Raw genomic sequence first — 13,239 nt, 5'->3', positions numbered from 1 at the left:
CAGGGCCACCAGCAGGTCAAGCCGGGCAAGAAGACCGAGACTGCCCCCACTCTCGCCTAGCTCCCCGCACCCCCCACGCACACCACCAGCGCCCCGCGCGTGCCCACCCCCGCGTGCCCCCAACTCTGACCTCCCCCCTGCAGCATGAGCGGCCCTGAGCCACCCAGTGAGACCTCTGGGCCTGACGCCCCCACCTGGCCGACTCAGCCCACCTACAGCAACCTCGGTGAGCCCCCCGGGGGCCGGCAGGGGCGGGCGGCTGAGCTGAAGGGCTGAGGCTCCCTCTGCCTGAGGGCAGCTTAGCTTGCTTACAGCGACCAGTTCGTGGTCCTCCATAAAACTCTGCTGAGAAAGGAAAAAAGCTGGAATCATCAGCTTGTGAACATGGGGGTGGGGTCATTTGGCCAGAGCCACGCAGGGACACGGGGTCACCTGGCGTGGGCTGGACACCTCTCTGCCACCGATGCGTCCCTCCTCCGTAAACTGGGGATGGCACCCATACCCCACGGGGCCATTCTCATTCTGCAGATGGGGCAGTGGTGGCCGAGGGGCCTGACCGCTGCATGTCCTCACGCCTTTCCCCACTCGCCCCCCCTCAGGTGAGGTCCGCGCCCAGCTGCTGCCCTCCAAGGCCTGCCACCCCCGGACATCCGGGCGCCCCCCGCCTGACTCAGAGCCCATGCCCCCACCCCTGCCCAAGAAGACCCTGGCCAGGACCCAGTCCCTGCCCACCCACAGGGCCCGCGGCTCCAGCCCTGCTCCCGCAGGGCAGCCTCGGAGACCCTTTCTGGGGTCCCACAGTGTGGACGAGAGCCAGGCAGGCAACGACCGACCTTGGGCCTCCCGTCCGCCTGTGGAACCGGACTTCCACTTGCTCAACAGCCCGCTGGGCCTCGCCTGGCACGACCTGCATCCCCCCGAGGCCATGCACACCATGCTGGAGGCCCGGCAGCTGGAGGGGCTCCACACCGTGCATGCCCGGCTCCAGGCCCGGCTGCTGGGGGGCCACCCGGGCCCCTGCCAGCCCGGCCACGGCTTCCGCCTCCTGGACAGCTCGCCGTGCGTGGAGAGCGGAGACGCCCTCTACTACCGCCTGGTGCGGGTGGGCGGCGAGACGTGGCACATGCTTGCTGCCAAGGTGAGCCTGCCACCGCCCCCCCCTTGGAACTTTCCCCAATGTCCCATCTCGGGCGTAAGCCAGAATGCGTACAGCTTGGGCTCCCCACTTACTCTGCACCCAACGTGCACTAACACAGTCAGCCCTGGGAACCCCGTTTCTCAGGTGTGGGGCCACGGGCATGCAAATCACCTGGGAGTCTTAACCCCCCCACCCCCCGGGAGCCCAGGAGTCTGCATTTTAACCCAGTCTCCAGCGAAAGCCGCTGAGTTCGCCAGCCACGTTAATGATAATAATCAGTCACCATCAAAACGTCTGGAGTGTTTCTGGGTGCCCTAAGCTGTTCCGTTCTAGGGACCCCAAGACGCCCTTACCCACCGAATCTTCACGCAACTATCACCACATTTGTCATAAGATCCTTCCGTTTTTATGCGCCACTCAGAAAAAAAAAAAAATCCCTGGTAAGCCACCCCGCGTCAGACACATCACCTTTTGTGTGTGCCTGAGGCCCCGGGGTGTAGTTTTTAAAACACCCCCCACCCCATGTGATTCTAATGTAGTTCCCAGAGCTGGTGCTCCCCCCACCTCAAAAGAGCTTTGTGGTCCGGTACAGCGGCCGTTGGCCAGTGGGACGTCTGAGCCCCCTGGACCGGGGCTGGTCCCCATGGAGTGTCCGCCATGCACCAGATCTCCAAGACTCAGGATCAAAAATTAACCATAATGCAAAACACCTCATTAGTGGCTTTGACGTTCACGACTGTTGCGTGATAACATTTTGGATATATCAGGTCAAATAAAACAGCGTATGGGATTTATGTTCACGTTTCTTACCATGTTTAGAATGCGGCTCCTGGAAACGTTTAATGATACCATGGCCTGAGTCCCGGCCTTGGCACCTGTGCTGGCCCTTTCCTCGTGCCTCTGGAAGGCTGCAGTTTGACCCCTAAACACCAGGGTCCTTAGCGGAGCTTTCCCTAAAATCATGCTGGCGACACACATCCCAGTTAACATGTAACTCCTGCTTCTGGGGGCCGGTTGGCCCGCTCCCCCCTCCCAAACCGCCGGGGGGGCAGGCGGGAAGGCTTCTGCGGTCAGGGCCCTGACGGCCCCCCTTTGCCCCTCAGGTGCCCAAGCCGGGAGCTGAGGAGCCCCACCCGTGGGGCCTGGAGCTGCAGGCCTCGCTGGCCCCACACTTCAACCTGCAGGGGCTGTGCGGCCTGGTGCCCGAGGGCACGCTGCCCAACGTGACCTGGAGAGGCCCTGTGGTGCTGGTGGCTGAGGTGCCCGAGCGCACGGTGACCCAGTGGCTGTCAGAGGTGGGCAGGAGGCCGCGGCCCGCGGAGTTCCCCTGGGTGGTGGCCCTGCTGCTGCTACAGCTGAGTTCAGCCCTGGAGCACCTGGAGGCGCAGGGCGCGGTCCTGGTGGAGCTCCGGCCGGAGAACCTGCTGCTGGCGGCACCTCGGGGCTGTGCGGCGACCGGGCCCCCACGCCTGCTGCTGGCCGACTTTGGCCGCGTCCACCCACGGCCCCTGGGACCCCGCGGCGCCCACGCGCAGCAGCTGAGCCGCCTGCTCCGCGTCCTACTCGGCCCTGCTGCGCCCTCAGCCACGCCCTTGGCCGCTGGCCTGGAAACTCTGGCGGCCCAGCTGGCCCGCTCGCGGCCCTCGGCGGCCCAGACGCGGGCGGCGCTGCAGACGCTGCTCTGGGGGCCTGGGCCTGAGCTGCACCGCCAGGGAGCCCCACTAGGGCCCTGGCTGCAGGTGGGCCGCGCGCTGCTCGTCCTACACCTGGCCGAGCGGGCCGCGGCCGGGGTGGTGCCGGGCCTGGAGGACTGGCTGTGCTGTGAATACCTGGCTGGGGCCACGGAGGCCTCCCTGGGCCACGCCCTGGCACTGCTGTGGGACTGACGCCTCCCAAGGGCCTCGCCGAGAGGTAGGAACCCTCCCCAGACCTGGGGCCAGAAGGCCCGCAGAGATTGCCTCCATGATGGTGGGGACACCCTCTTCCAGAAAGGGCCAGAAGGCCGGGGGAGAGTGTGGGGCTGTGGACACCTCCTCTCCAATGCACCCCCCTTCTACTCCGGGGACTTAGGCCCAAGTCCTTCCCAGGAAGGCCGGGGGCTGGGGGCCAGTGGCCAGCGCCTCCTGAGGCTTTCTGAGGCCAGGATGGCCCCGCCCTCTTCCAGGTGTGGGCCCTCCCTTTGGGCCAAGGTCTGTGTGAGTGTGGGGCCCCTCCCCCCACCTCCCAGCAGAAGGGAGGCTGCCCTTCTAGTGCTGGAGTCTGAGGGTCGCGGTCTCGGTGAGAAGGTGGACACTGTCCTCCATCTCTGGCCCTGGAGCACCCCCTTGTGCTGCGGATGGCCAGGGACTGTGTGAACGTCCTCGTCTAGACCTGCTTGGGGTCTCCAGGGGGAGGGGAAGCTCCTAGAACCTGGGACAGCCAGCCCACCCAGCGCAGCCTGCCTGCGAGCCTGAGCTCACCCGCCCGGGCGTCCTCATGGTGTCCCCGTGCCCTCCACCCAGCGTGGCCTGCGCGCTCTCCTCTGTGAAAGGCAATTCTGTCCAGCTGCCACGCTCCTGCGTGGGCCGTTCCCTTGCCAGACTGTCCGAATCTCACCTCCTCTGAGCAGATAAAGGTGCCCCTCCTGGGCCCCCTGTCGCCCCTCCCCGTGCCTCCCCCCAGAGCACTGCTCACCAGCTGCAAGTATTTCTCTCACGACCCGCCACCTGACCACTTCATCCACCAGGCTGAGTTCCCTGAGGGCAGAAGCCAGGCTTAACACACAGTAGGTGTTTAATCTCACAGGATGATGGAATCAACTGGCAAGGAAGACTCATCAGGGAGGCTGGGGGAGAAAACAGTCTCAGTTTACGCCTCTGAAAAATGGGACACACAAGCCCTGAGCGGCCCCACTGCCCTTACCTCTGGGGCCTCCAGTCATGCCCCCTCACTTCCCCTCCCCCACCATGGCTCCCTCAGGTACGACCAGGTTCCTCTCCTGCTCAAACCTCTCCCATGGCTCCTCAGTACCCTCAGAATAGAGTGGGGCTCCTCCAAAGCCTCCACAAGCTCTCTCCGGCCAACCCCTCCTGCCACATTGCCTACCCGCGGAGCTTTCTGACCTCCAGAACTTGCCCAGGTTATTTCTTGCCCTGGATCACTCTCCCCTCTCTACTCGTCTGCTTCAGACTCCTATTCATCCTTCAATACCCCAACTCCAAAGCCCTTTGTCCACCCTTACACTCCCCCCAGACTGGAGTGTTGTCCAACTGTCCCTTCAGAACTCTGAAGACCAGCTCCATCCTCAGGTAACTGGACATCCTACCCCAGCCCCAGATATACTCCAATCCCTGCAAGTACCTTTCCTGTTCCATAAAAATGCCCCCTTTTCCAGCCTCTCAGCTGAGGCCTGGATGTTATCTCTGGGGCCGTGCTCCCAGATGCCGCCAGCAGGTGGCGCTGCAGTCCTCCCGAACCATAACCAGCCCCCTCCCGGCCGACCTTCCAGCCGCCCGGCCCGCTTCCCTGCTGTGACCCCTGCGGCCGGAACGCTCCTGTCCCAGCACAGCCCTGCAAGGCCCTCCCCAGGGGCTACTGGTGTCCACGGGGTCCACACAGCTGCTGAAGTGGGGGCCCAAGTTCAGACACCCGCACACCTCAGCACCTCAAGTCCCAGGTTGCCCTGGCCACACCCCACACAAGGGCAGGAGGCAGAGGTGAAACTGTTCAGGGCCAGCAGGAACTCAGCCAGCCGGCAGCCGTGGCCACCCCAGAGAAGGGCGCCGGGCCGGGGCAGGGGCGGCAGCCTGCCCCCCAGAGCCTCCCGGGGCTGCTGTAAGGACCTAGAGAGGCACCCGGAGCCCCGGAGGCTGGCCCTGCATCAGATCCCACAGGCGCGGGGCCGTGGCCGGAGAGGTGAGGCGGTTCCCCCCCGCAGAAAGGGGTCACACAGCTCAGGGCAGGTGCACACCCCCTGCCCCAAGCCCTCCAGTCCCAGGGTGGCAGGCTGGGGACAGTGGCCGAGGGAATACCACTGAGCCAACACAGGTCTTGGAGGTGTCATCACTTTTATTCAGATTTTTCAGAGCACTAGAAGGGTAGATTAACACCTATCCAAGATAAGAGACCTACGATTTCCAAGAGCCTTCAAATAAGAAACTCCTCCTCCAAATACAGGAACAATCGGAATCATCTTAAACCAGCAATAAAAAAGTAAAATATAAACTTTTATTTAGAATTAAAGCAAATACTTCAGTATCACAAACACAATATTAAACTTCAAGAAATATACCGCTAATTTGGAGTGAGCGTTTATTTGCACAATTACAACATGCGGACAAACCCAGCAGAGGAGCAGGCCTGACGTCTGCACCCCGCACAGCAGTCGCTCCCACCACCCGCACTGAGCGCAACACACGCGACGGGACTGCGATCCAGGGCTCCAGCGGCAGCCAAGCACGCGGGACGCAGGCGGCACCGCCCCTACTCCTCCTCACCCGCAGACTCTCTCTCAAACGTGTAGGCCATGAAGCAAGCGTCAGGTCTCTTGGGGACAAGGGGATGCCCCGGTCTCACAATCTCAAAGCCCAAAAAGCTGAAGGTCCGGAGCAAGGCGGCTGCGGGGGAAACGGAGTCAGAGCTGCTGCCGGGGCTCGGCGGCGTGGGCAGGTGAGCAGGGCCCCGGGCGCCCCGCGGCTCCACCACCCAGGGAACGCGCCACGAGTCCCCTACCTCTGTCGTCGCGGTTCTTGTGGAAGCAAATGAAGACGTGGGCGGCGTGCAGCTGCTCCTCCGCGAACTCAAGAAGCACTGCAAAGCTGAAGGGCCGCCATCAGCCCCGCCAGCCGCAGGCCTCACTTCCGGGGGCACCCCCCCCCTCAGGGCCCAGAAGCACCCGGCGACCACGGCCACAGACCCGCACCCCCCCCCCCGAAGACTGCTGGCCCCGGCACCCCGACCCGCGGAGGGCCCAGCCCCTCACCTGTCCTTGCTCCCCTCGGGCAGAGCGCCCCCAGGGATCTCGATGTACAGGCTGCAGCCGCTCAGCACCGCTCTCCAGCTAATGTGTCTGGAACCCGTGAGCCTGGTCTGGACGTTCAGAATCCTCGTCTTGCTGTTAGACGTTAGTTCCTCTGTTACATTCAGCCGATTATCCTGCAGAGGGAGAGCGCTCTGTCCGCACTCAGACACCAGCCGCCGCTCACGGCCGCCGCCCCGCGGGCTTCCTCACCACAGTCAACACTTGGCAAAACCCAGAGGCCACCAAAATGACCACCCCCCCCCCCCCGGCCCAATGCTGGGCCCAGACCCCAGGGGGCACCTGTGCTGGTTCCCCGAAGGTTAATAAACCACGCGGTGGAGCTGAGAAGCAGGTGCCTACAGGTGTGCTTCCCCCGCCGCCCCCCGCCCCCATGGGAGCCAGCAGGATGGGGTACTTACAGAGTAAAATAAATTAGCTGAAAGATTGTGATCCCTCTGACTATTCCCTCGCCCACCTGGGATCTTCAGGGGTGGGTGAGGGACATCAGGAGCACCACCGAGGCCCTGGACCCAGGTTACTACAGCAGTCAGGAGAGACCCTGGAACTGGAAAAACAGGGGCGCTCAGCCCGACTGCGAGGAGCCCCCCAAAGCCCAGCAGCAGGCCAGCGCCCTCCCCGTCGCCGCCCTCAGCCAGGCTCGTGTTTACACTGCGCGCCGCGGCCACTTCCGCCTGTCAGGGCAGCGGGCCAGCGCTCGGCGCTCGGGGGCCCCGGGCTTCCCTGCCCCGCCGAGCCATCCTGCACCAGGCCCCGGGCCGGGCCCAAGCCGAGCCCTCCCAGGCCTCCGCCGACTTCCCGTTTTCCACCCCGGCCGAGCGCACTTCCCCTTCTCCCTCCCGCCGGCCCCTCCTGGCCGCCGGCGGCCTCCCGACGAGCCCGGCCCCGGGCAGCGCCCCGGGCGGCGCCCCTCCCGCACCCTCCCCGCGGGCCTCGCGGTTGCGTCATCGCGGCAGACGCGGCCCCGAGGGAGGTTTTCACAATCGGCGCGCCCGGCAGCGCCAGCAGCCATTTGCTGCGCAGTGTAAACAGGGCCCAAAGTCGCCTCCATTTTGCACGGCTCGCAGCTGGGTCCCCCCCCGCCCCATCCGCGGCCCGGCGGCACCCGTCCTAGGGACCGCGTCCGCGGGGCGCCCCCCGTCTCCACAGCCAGCCCGGGGGGCGCCGTCGGAGACCCTGCCACCTGCCGCAGGCGCGCGTCGTCGGGGAGCCCCGGCCCCGGGAGGCGGACACCACCGCCCCCGTCTGGCCGTGCAGCGGAGGGAGCGGCCGCCGGGCCCCCGACGGAGGCGGCCCCGGCCGCGTCTACGTGGCGCCCTGAGCTCCGCGCGTCCTCGGGGGGCCCGGCGGCCGCTCCCACTCGACCCCACCCCCCCTCCGCGGTCCACGACGGCCGGCCGCGCCCGCCCCGCGCCCGCCCCCTCGCCGGGCCCTCGGGGGCCCCGAAGCGCTGCCGGAAGGGGTGGCCGCCCGCCCCGCCCCCAGCGCGACTGTGCCCGCGACAGAAAGGCGGATCTCGCGCTCCCGCCACCTCCGTGGCGCCCCGCGGCCGGCTCCCCCACGGGCCTGCGCGGCGGCGCTTCTGGAAGCTTCGGGCGGGGGCGGGGCGCTCACCTCTCGCTGCTGCGGCCTCCGCGGCTGTGCAGGCTGAGGAGCGGCATGGTGCGGGTGGCGTGGACGGCGGTGCTGGGTTTATCCCCCTCCTTCTCTCTGGCGAAGCAGTGGCTGTTGAGGATCCGCTGCAGGGAGGATTTCACCATCCGGCCGCTGGGGTCCGAAACCAGAAAACCTCCGCTGCGCTTCTCCGCGCCGCCGCCGCTGCTCGCCGTTCGCAAAATGGCGCCGCCGCCGCCGCGGGCCTTTATAGGCGCCGCGCCCGGGCCACGCCCCCACGCCGCCTGGAACGAGGCCGCGCGAGGGGGCGGGGCCGCGGGGCCCCCGAGAATTCCAGGCGCGCCCGCCCCTCTCGGCACCTGATTGGCGGACGGTCAGTGGTGGGGGCGGGGCAGCCGCAGGTCCCGCCTCCTCCACCGCTGTCGTCTCTCTGTGGGCACGCGGGAGGCGGGGCGCGGTGGCGTCGCGAACGCGGCGCGCGCGCCCCGCCCCCATCAGCCGGGCCTGGGGGCGGGGGCGGGGGCGCCCGGCTCTGCGGGTCCTGGAGGGGCTGGCGGTGGTGCCGTCTCCGCCGTGGCCGTTGTCGCCCTCGCTAGGGTCCCTGCCCTTAGCGGGGCCCCCTCTCCCGGGAGGTTCGGGGCGACAGAGGCCCCCATATTCGCGGGCAGGGGTCCCAGAGCCCGCACCCCACGGGGCGGAATTCTTTTCGGTGATAACCTCGGAAGGGTCGGTCCAGCGGTGGTTTTCTGGGTTCGGTCTTGCGTTTCAGAACAGCCGCAGTTAAGGAGAGAACCTTCTGTGCTGAAGATACTCGGATTTAATGAAATCGTGCGTGTCGCGTCCGTACTTAGTCAACAACCCTCCTGCTCCCAGGGAAACTCAGAGCCTCCCCGGGTCAACGCAGACCCCTCCCCGGTGAGCCCGGACCCCTCCCCGGGTCAACGCAGACCCCTCCCGGGTCAACAGAGACCCCTCCCCGGTGAACGCGGACCCCTCCCCGGTGAACGGAGACCCCTCCCCGGGTGAACGCAGACTCCTCCTGGGTGAACGCGAACCCCTCCCGGGGGGAACGCAGACACCTCCCCGTGAGCGCGGACCCCTCCCGGGTCAACAGAGACCCCTCCCCGGTGAACGGAGACCCCTCCCCGGGTGAACGCAGACTCCTCCTGGGTGAACGCGAACCCCTCCCGGGGGGAACGCAGACACCTCCCCGTGAGCGCGGACCCCTCCCCGGGTCAACGCAGACCCCTCCCGGGAGAACGCGGACCGTCCAGGCGGGAGTCCCGCTCCAGAAGGTTGGGAGCGTTTCCCGGTGGACCGAATCGTGCACTGACCTTGCAGGTCGTGCTTCCTTTCATGGTTTTTACTTTTTAGGCACAAATAGAGGCTGGGGAGAGTTAGGTAGAATTGAAGAAACTCCTGGATGTTTTTTTGTCTTCACAATCCACGTCTCTCGTTTCATCTCATGTTTATTTCAATCTACTGTATCCATTTGGGTTAGAGACACAAACTTTCCTCAAAGAGACCTTGAATGATTGCAAAACCCGCCGGAGCTTACTCTCCCAAGCACGTCCGCTGAATCCCTGTGTGTCTCTTAATTCCCTTCCAGGGGGAAATGCAGTGTTTATTCTCATACGATAATTCCAAGTAAAAATGTCTTATTTACAGCTTCCATACACACGTTATGAAAACTCAACCAGAACTCTTAAGAACTGCATGTGTTGGACCAACCAAGGAATTTTCCTGGGAAAGAATATTTAATCCGTGACTTTAGAATTGCAGCCTGTGGTGAAAATGAAAAGCAAGTAGATTAACTTTCCAATTGTTTTCAGTTGTCGTGCAGAGGTGCAGGCTTTCATTGCGGAGGCCCCTTCCAGCCCACCCACCCTGGGGCGCTGATGCCATGTCCTCAATATTTGTAGGATCGGTGTCTTTGTTATAATATAGGCCCTGTCCTTGTGAGGCTGGAAGAGCCTCTGAGTTTTGAAATCTGGTTGGGCAGGGGTTTTTTTTTGTTTTTTGTTTTGTTTTGTTTTGTTTGTTTTTGGGGTTTTGCCTCTTGTTGGCTTTCCAGCATTTTGTGCAGATGAGTGATTCTGGGCCAAGAGTCCAGAATCCAGACCTGCCACTGGTCACTTGGTCAAATGGTGTCTGTCTACCCCCCATGCTGAGGCCAGGAAGTGACAGAGATCACAGCTGACCCCCAGCACCAGTGGGTTCGAGACTGCCCTGGCCCACTGCCCAGGAAGAACCTGGTCCGGTGAGATGTCCACCAGAAGTCCTTACCTGCCGGGGGCAGAGTCTGGAGAATGAGGTGTAGCCCTCTTCAGCCTATGGGGAACCAGCCTTGAGAGACCCAAGACTCGGGTGGGAAGGGAAGGGTCCTTCTTCATCAACAGGCTTTGCGCTGTTGCTGACCAAAGCACTCTTTAATTTGGAATCATCGTGGGTGGAAAGGGGGGAAAAATGTAGCCTCTTGGTAAAAAACAAGTCGCAGCAACTTGCAGAGAAGCAGAAGTGGGAGAGAAAGGGGGTGTGGGGGGGTCAGGTGGGGCAGGGCATCTGAGTCAGGGAGAGTCACTGCGGGGAGGGGGCAGGGCATCTGGGGGCTCCCAGCGCGGGGCAGGGGTGTAGGAGCAGTGTCCCTCATCCTCTTGAGGAGGCTGGGCTCTGGGTCTGGGGATGGCTCCCTCTGCCTGCTGTCAGGGAGGTGGGGGCAGCTGGCATGAGGAACATTTTCATTGGCTTTACTGGCTGTGGGGGCGGGGAGGGGACCCAGGCGCCTGCCACCACCAGGATTGGAAGCACCAGGGTTCAGGTACTCCCGCGGCAATGAATTCCCACTATGCACAGTCAGGCTGGTCATGTCTGGGGGCCGTCTGGGCACTGTGGGGGGTGAGCACATCGCTGGTTCCCCCCACCATTCAGTGCCAGGAGCTCCCTCCCCCCATCGTGACAACCACAGATGCCCTGAGACACCACCCCGTGTCCAGCAAATGTCATGTTCTCCTTTCTCCATCTACTCTGGGTGCACCTATAAATGCTGAGTCTGTGAGGAAGGACACCTCCACTCTCGGAGGACCTCGGGGGGAAGGAAGGCTCCGGATCAGGCACTCAAGGCAGCCTGCCCTGGCTGGGCTTGCTGGGGACCAAGAGAGAAATCAGACTGGCGGAATGGGCCTGTGAGAGGTGAGGGACCCCCTAGACTGCAGGGTAGGAAAGAGGGGTGTCAGGGAGGGCTTCTTGGAGGTGGTGAGAGCTGAGCTGCAGGTACGGGACAGCAGAGGGTGTGGCGTGAGCATGTCAAGGAGGGAGAGAGCCCATGCCTCATGTCCGGGTGAAATCAGTATGGCGGTGTTAGGTATCTGGGGGTGCCAGGGAAGCTGGGGGTCTCACTCTGATTTTAAAAAAGGAATTATAGAGTATAGTTGGCTGAAAACAGCCACCCAAAACCATGTCCTAGTTCCAGAACATGTGGGTGTATCACCTCACATGGTAAAAGGGACTTTGAGGTGGGAGCAAGTCACAGCCCCCGAGGAGGGGGTGACCCTGGGTTCCTGGGGGGCCCGGCGTCCTCACGAGGTCCTCACGAGGCCCTCACAAGAGGGAGGCAGAGGGTGGGAGTCCCAGAGATGGGCAGACCCCGCGCTGCTGGCGGTGAGGATGGGGGGGGGGGGCGCGGGCCAGGAAAAGGCCGGAGCCGGGTCTCCCGGGGGCCCCGGGGGGGACCAGCCCTGCCCACGCCGGGGTTTTAGGACTCCCGAGCCCAGTCAAGAGAATCAATCCCTGTGGTTTTAAGCCACTAAATTGGTGGCCATCCATCACAGGGGCCCCGGGGAACTCCCACGTGGACTGAGGCGGACCTTGGGCATCTGGGTCAGTGACCGCGGTGGCATGTGAATTTCAGCCAAACACACGGATCTCTAGTCCATTCTGAAGTGTTTCAATATCTACATCCGACTTTAAAATAAAACGCAGAGACGGGGCTGTGGACACGCGGCTGGAGCCAGACAAGGCGAGCCCGGCAAACGTTACCGGTGGGATGGAGGCGGAGGTGTGTGGTCTGTGTCCGCTGGAAAAGTTCCTCAACGTTTGGAAATTTTCATAATAAAACACTAAAGAGTAAAACTGGAAGAAGCTCGAAGCTCCTGTTATCATGCCCCCAGCCTGGCCCCTTCTCCGATCTCTGCTCCTGAGAACGGAAAGGCAGGCCTTTGGACCGCGTGGACCAAGCTGCAGGAAAACAGGCCAGAACTGAGGGCTGTCAGCCAGCCCGGCAGCCGTCTGGCCACGGATCCACACGCATGCGTCTGTGGCCGTGAGATAGAGCGGGGGACCACAGGCCACGCTGGTGGCATCGGGACAACGTCGCAAACGCGCACGTTCGAAGCCCCCGAGGGGATGGACGACACAGACGTGAGCAGGGCTTATCTCAAACGGGCGAACTGTTCTTATCTCCCTTGTACTTCCCGTGTCCACGCTCCTGGATACACCCAGTGAGGCCAATGTTTCCGCAGAGGTTTCCTGATAGAAAACGGTCCACAGGCGGAGGTCAGAACACGAAGGCGTGGCTATTCTATTTCCTGCCCCACGTGGCCCCCTCCTCTATGTTCACCTAGTTTTACCTTCATTTCTACAGAATTTCTGTTGCTGAATATGAGACCCACGGGGCGCCCAGCGGGCTCAGTCTGTGGAGCGCGCGACTCTCCATCTCGGCATTGTGAGTTTCAGCCCCACGCTGGGCGTAGAAATTACTTAAAAAAATAAATAAATTTAAATAAATAAATAAAGCCAAGAGCAATGGATGTTCACTGAGGACACTAAATATATACGGGCATATTTCTTTCTTTTTTTTTTTTTAAGATTTTATTTATTTATTTGACAGAGAGAGAGAGAGAGACAGCGAGAGAGGAAACACAAGCAGGGGAGTGGGAGAAGGAGAAGCAGACTCCCCGCGGAGCAGGGAGCCCGATGTGGGGCTCGATCCCAGGACCCTGGGATCATGACCTGAACCGAAGACAGACGCCCAACGACTGAGCCACCCAGGCGCCCCATATACGGGCATATTTCTTACCAGAACTTTTGTGTATATTTTTCATCTGTGTTTACACTCTATGTGTGGATATAAAATACTCCACATTATATACGTTTTGATATACTTATTTTTTTAAAGAGTGTATTTATTTATTTTGAAAGAGAGAGAATGAGAGAGAGAGAGAGAGAGAGAGAGAGCGCGCACATGAGAGGGGGGAGGGGCAGAGGGAGAAGCCGACTCCCTGCCGAGCAGGGAGCCCGATGCGGGACTCGATCCCGGGACTCCAGGATCATGACCTGAGCCGAAGGCAGTTGCTTAACCAACTGAGCCACCCGTAGGCGCCCCATTTTGATATATATTTATAAACACATATTTTGCTGTATCTAATTTCGTAGTATTTATCTGTATACCTTATTCTGTGTATTATATTTCAGT

General features: G+C 62.3%; 2 protein-coding genes and 1 long non-coding RNA gene across 3 annotated transcripts; 2 read left to right on the top strand and 1 right to left on the bottom strand.

Annotated features, from left to right (window-relative positions):
• The first annotated feature begins 129 nt into the window (after positions 1-129).
• On the top strand, positions 130-3,024 carry PEAK3 (PEAK family member 3). Its single transcript, XM_027582578.2, has 3 exons — positions 130-226; positions 600-1,138; positions 2,242-3,024. The coding sequence occupies exons 1-3, from the start codon at positions 145-147 to the stop codon at positions 3,022-3,024; spliced, it is 1,404 nt and encodes a 467-aa protein (XP_027438379.1). The 5' UTR covers positions 130-144.
• Positions 3,025-5,167: 2,143 nt separating this feature from the next.
• OAZ1 (ornithine decarboxylase antizyme 1) lies at positions 5,168-8,005 on the bottom strand. Its single transcript, XM_027582588.2, is given in 6 exon segments — positions 5,168-5,733; positions 5,849-5,934; positions 6,099-6,271; positions 6,557-6,643; positions 6,645-6,702; positions 7,770-8,005. Coding segments are annotated over 6 exon segments (684 nt in total). The 5' UTR covers positions 7,916-8,005; the 3' UTR covers positions 5,168-5,599.
• A 2,378-nt stretch (positions 8,006-10,383) lies between these two features.
• Positions 10,384-12,704, top strand: LOC113916389. The gene is made up of 4 exons (XR_003517919.1): positions 10,384-10,958; positions 11,597-12,320; positions 12,409-12,489; positions 12,655-12,704. It is a non-coding gene; the product is annotated as an uncharacterized LOC113916389 (long non-coding RNA).
• The last annotated feature ends 535 nt before the right edge of the window (positions 12,705-13,239 follow it).

The sequence above is a fragment of the Zalophus californianus genome, chromosome 1, assembly GCF_009762305.2.
Source record: "Zalophus californianus isolate mZalCal1 chromosome 1, mZalCal1.pri.v2, whole genome shotgun sequence".
Classification (NCBI taxonomy): Eukaryota; Metazoa; Chordata; class Mammalia; order Carnivora; family Otariidae; genus Zalophus; species Zalophus californianus.
Note: the sequence above shows the minus strand (reverse complement) of the source record. Positions and strands in the feature narration are given on the sequence as shown.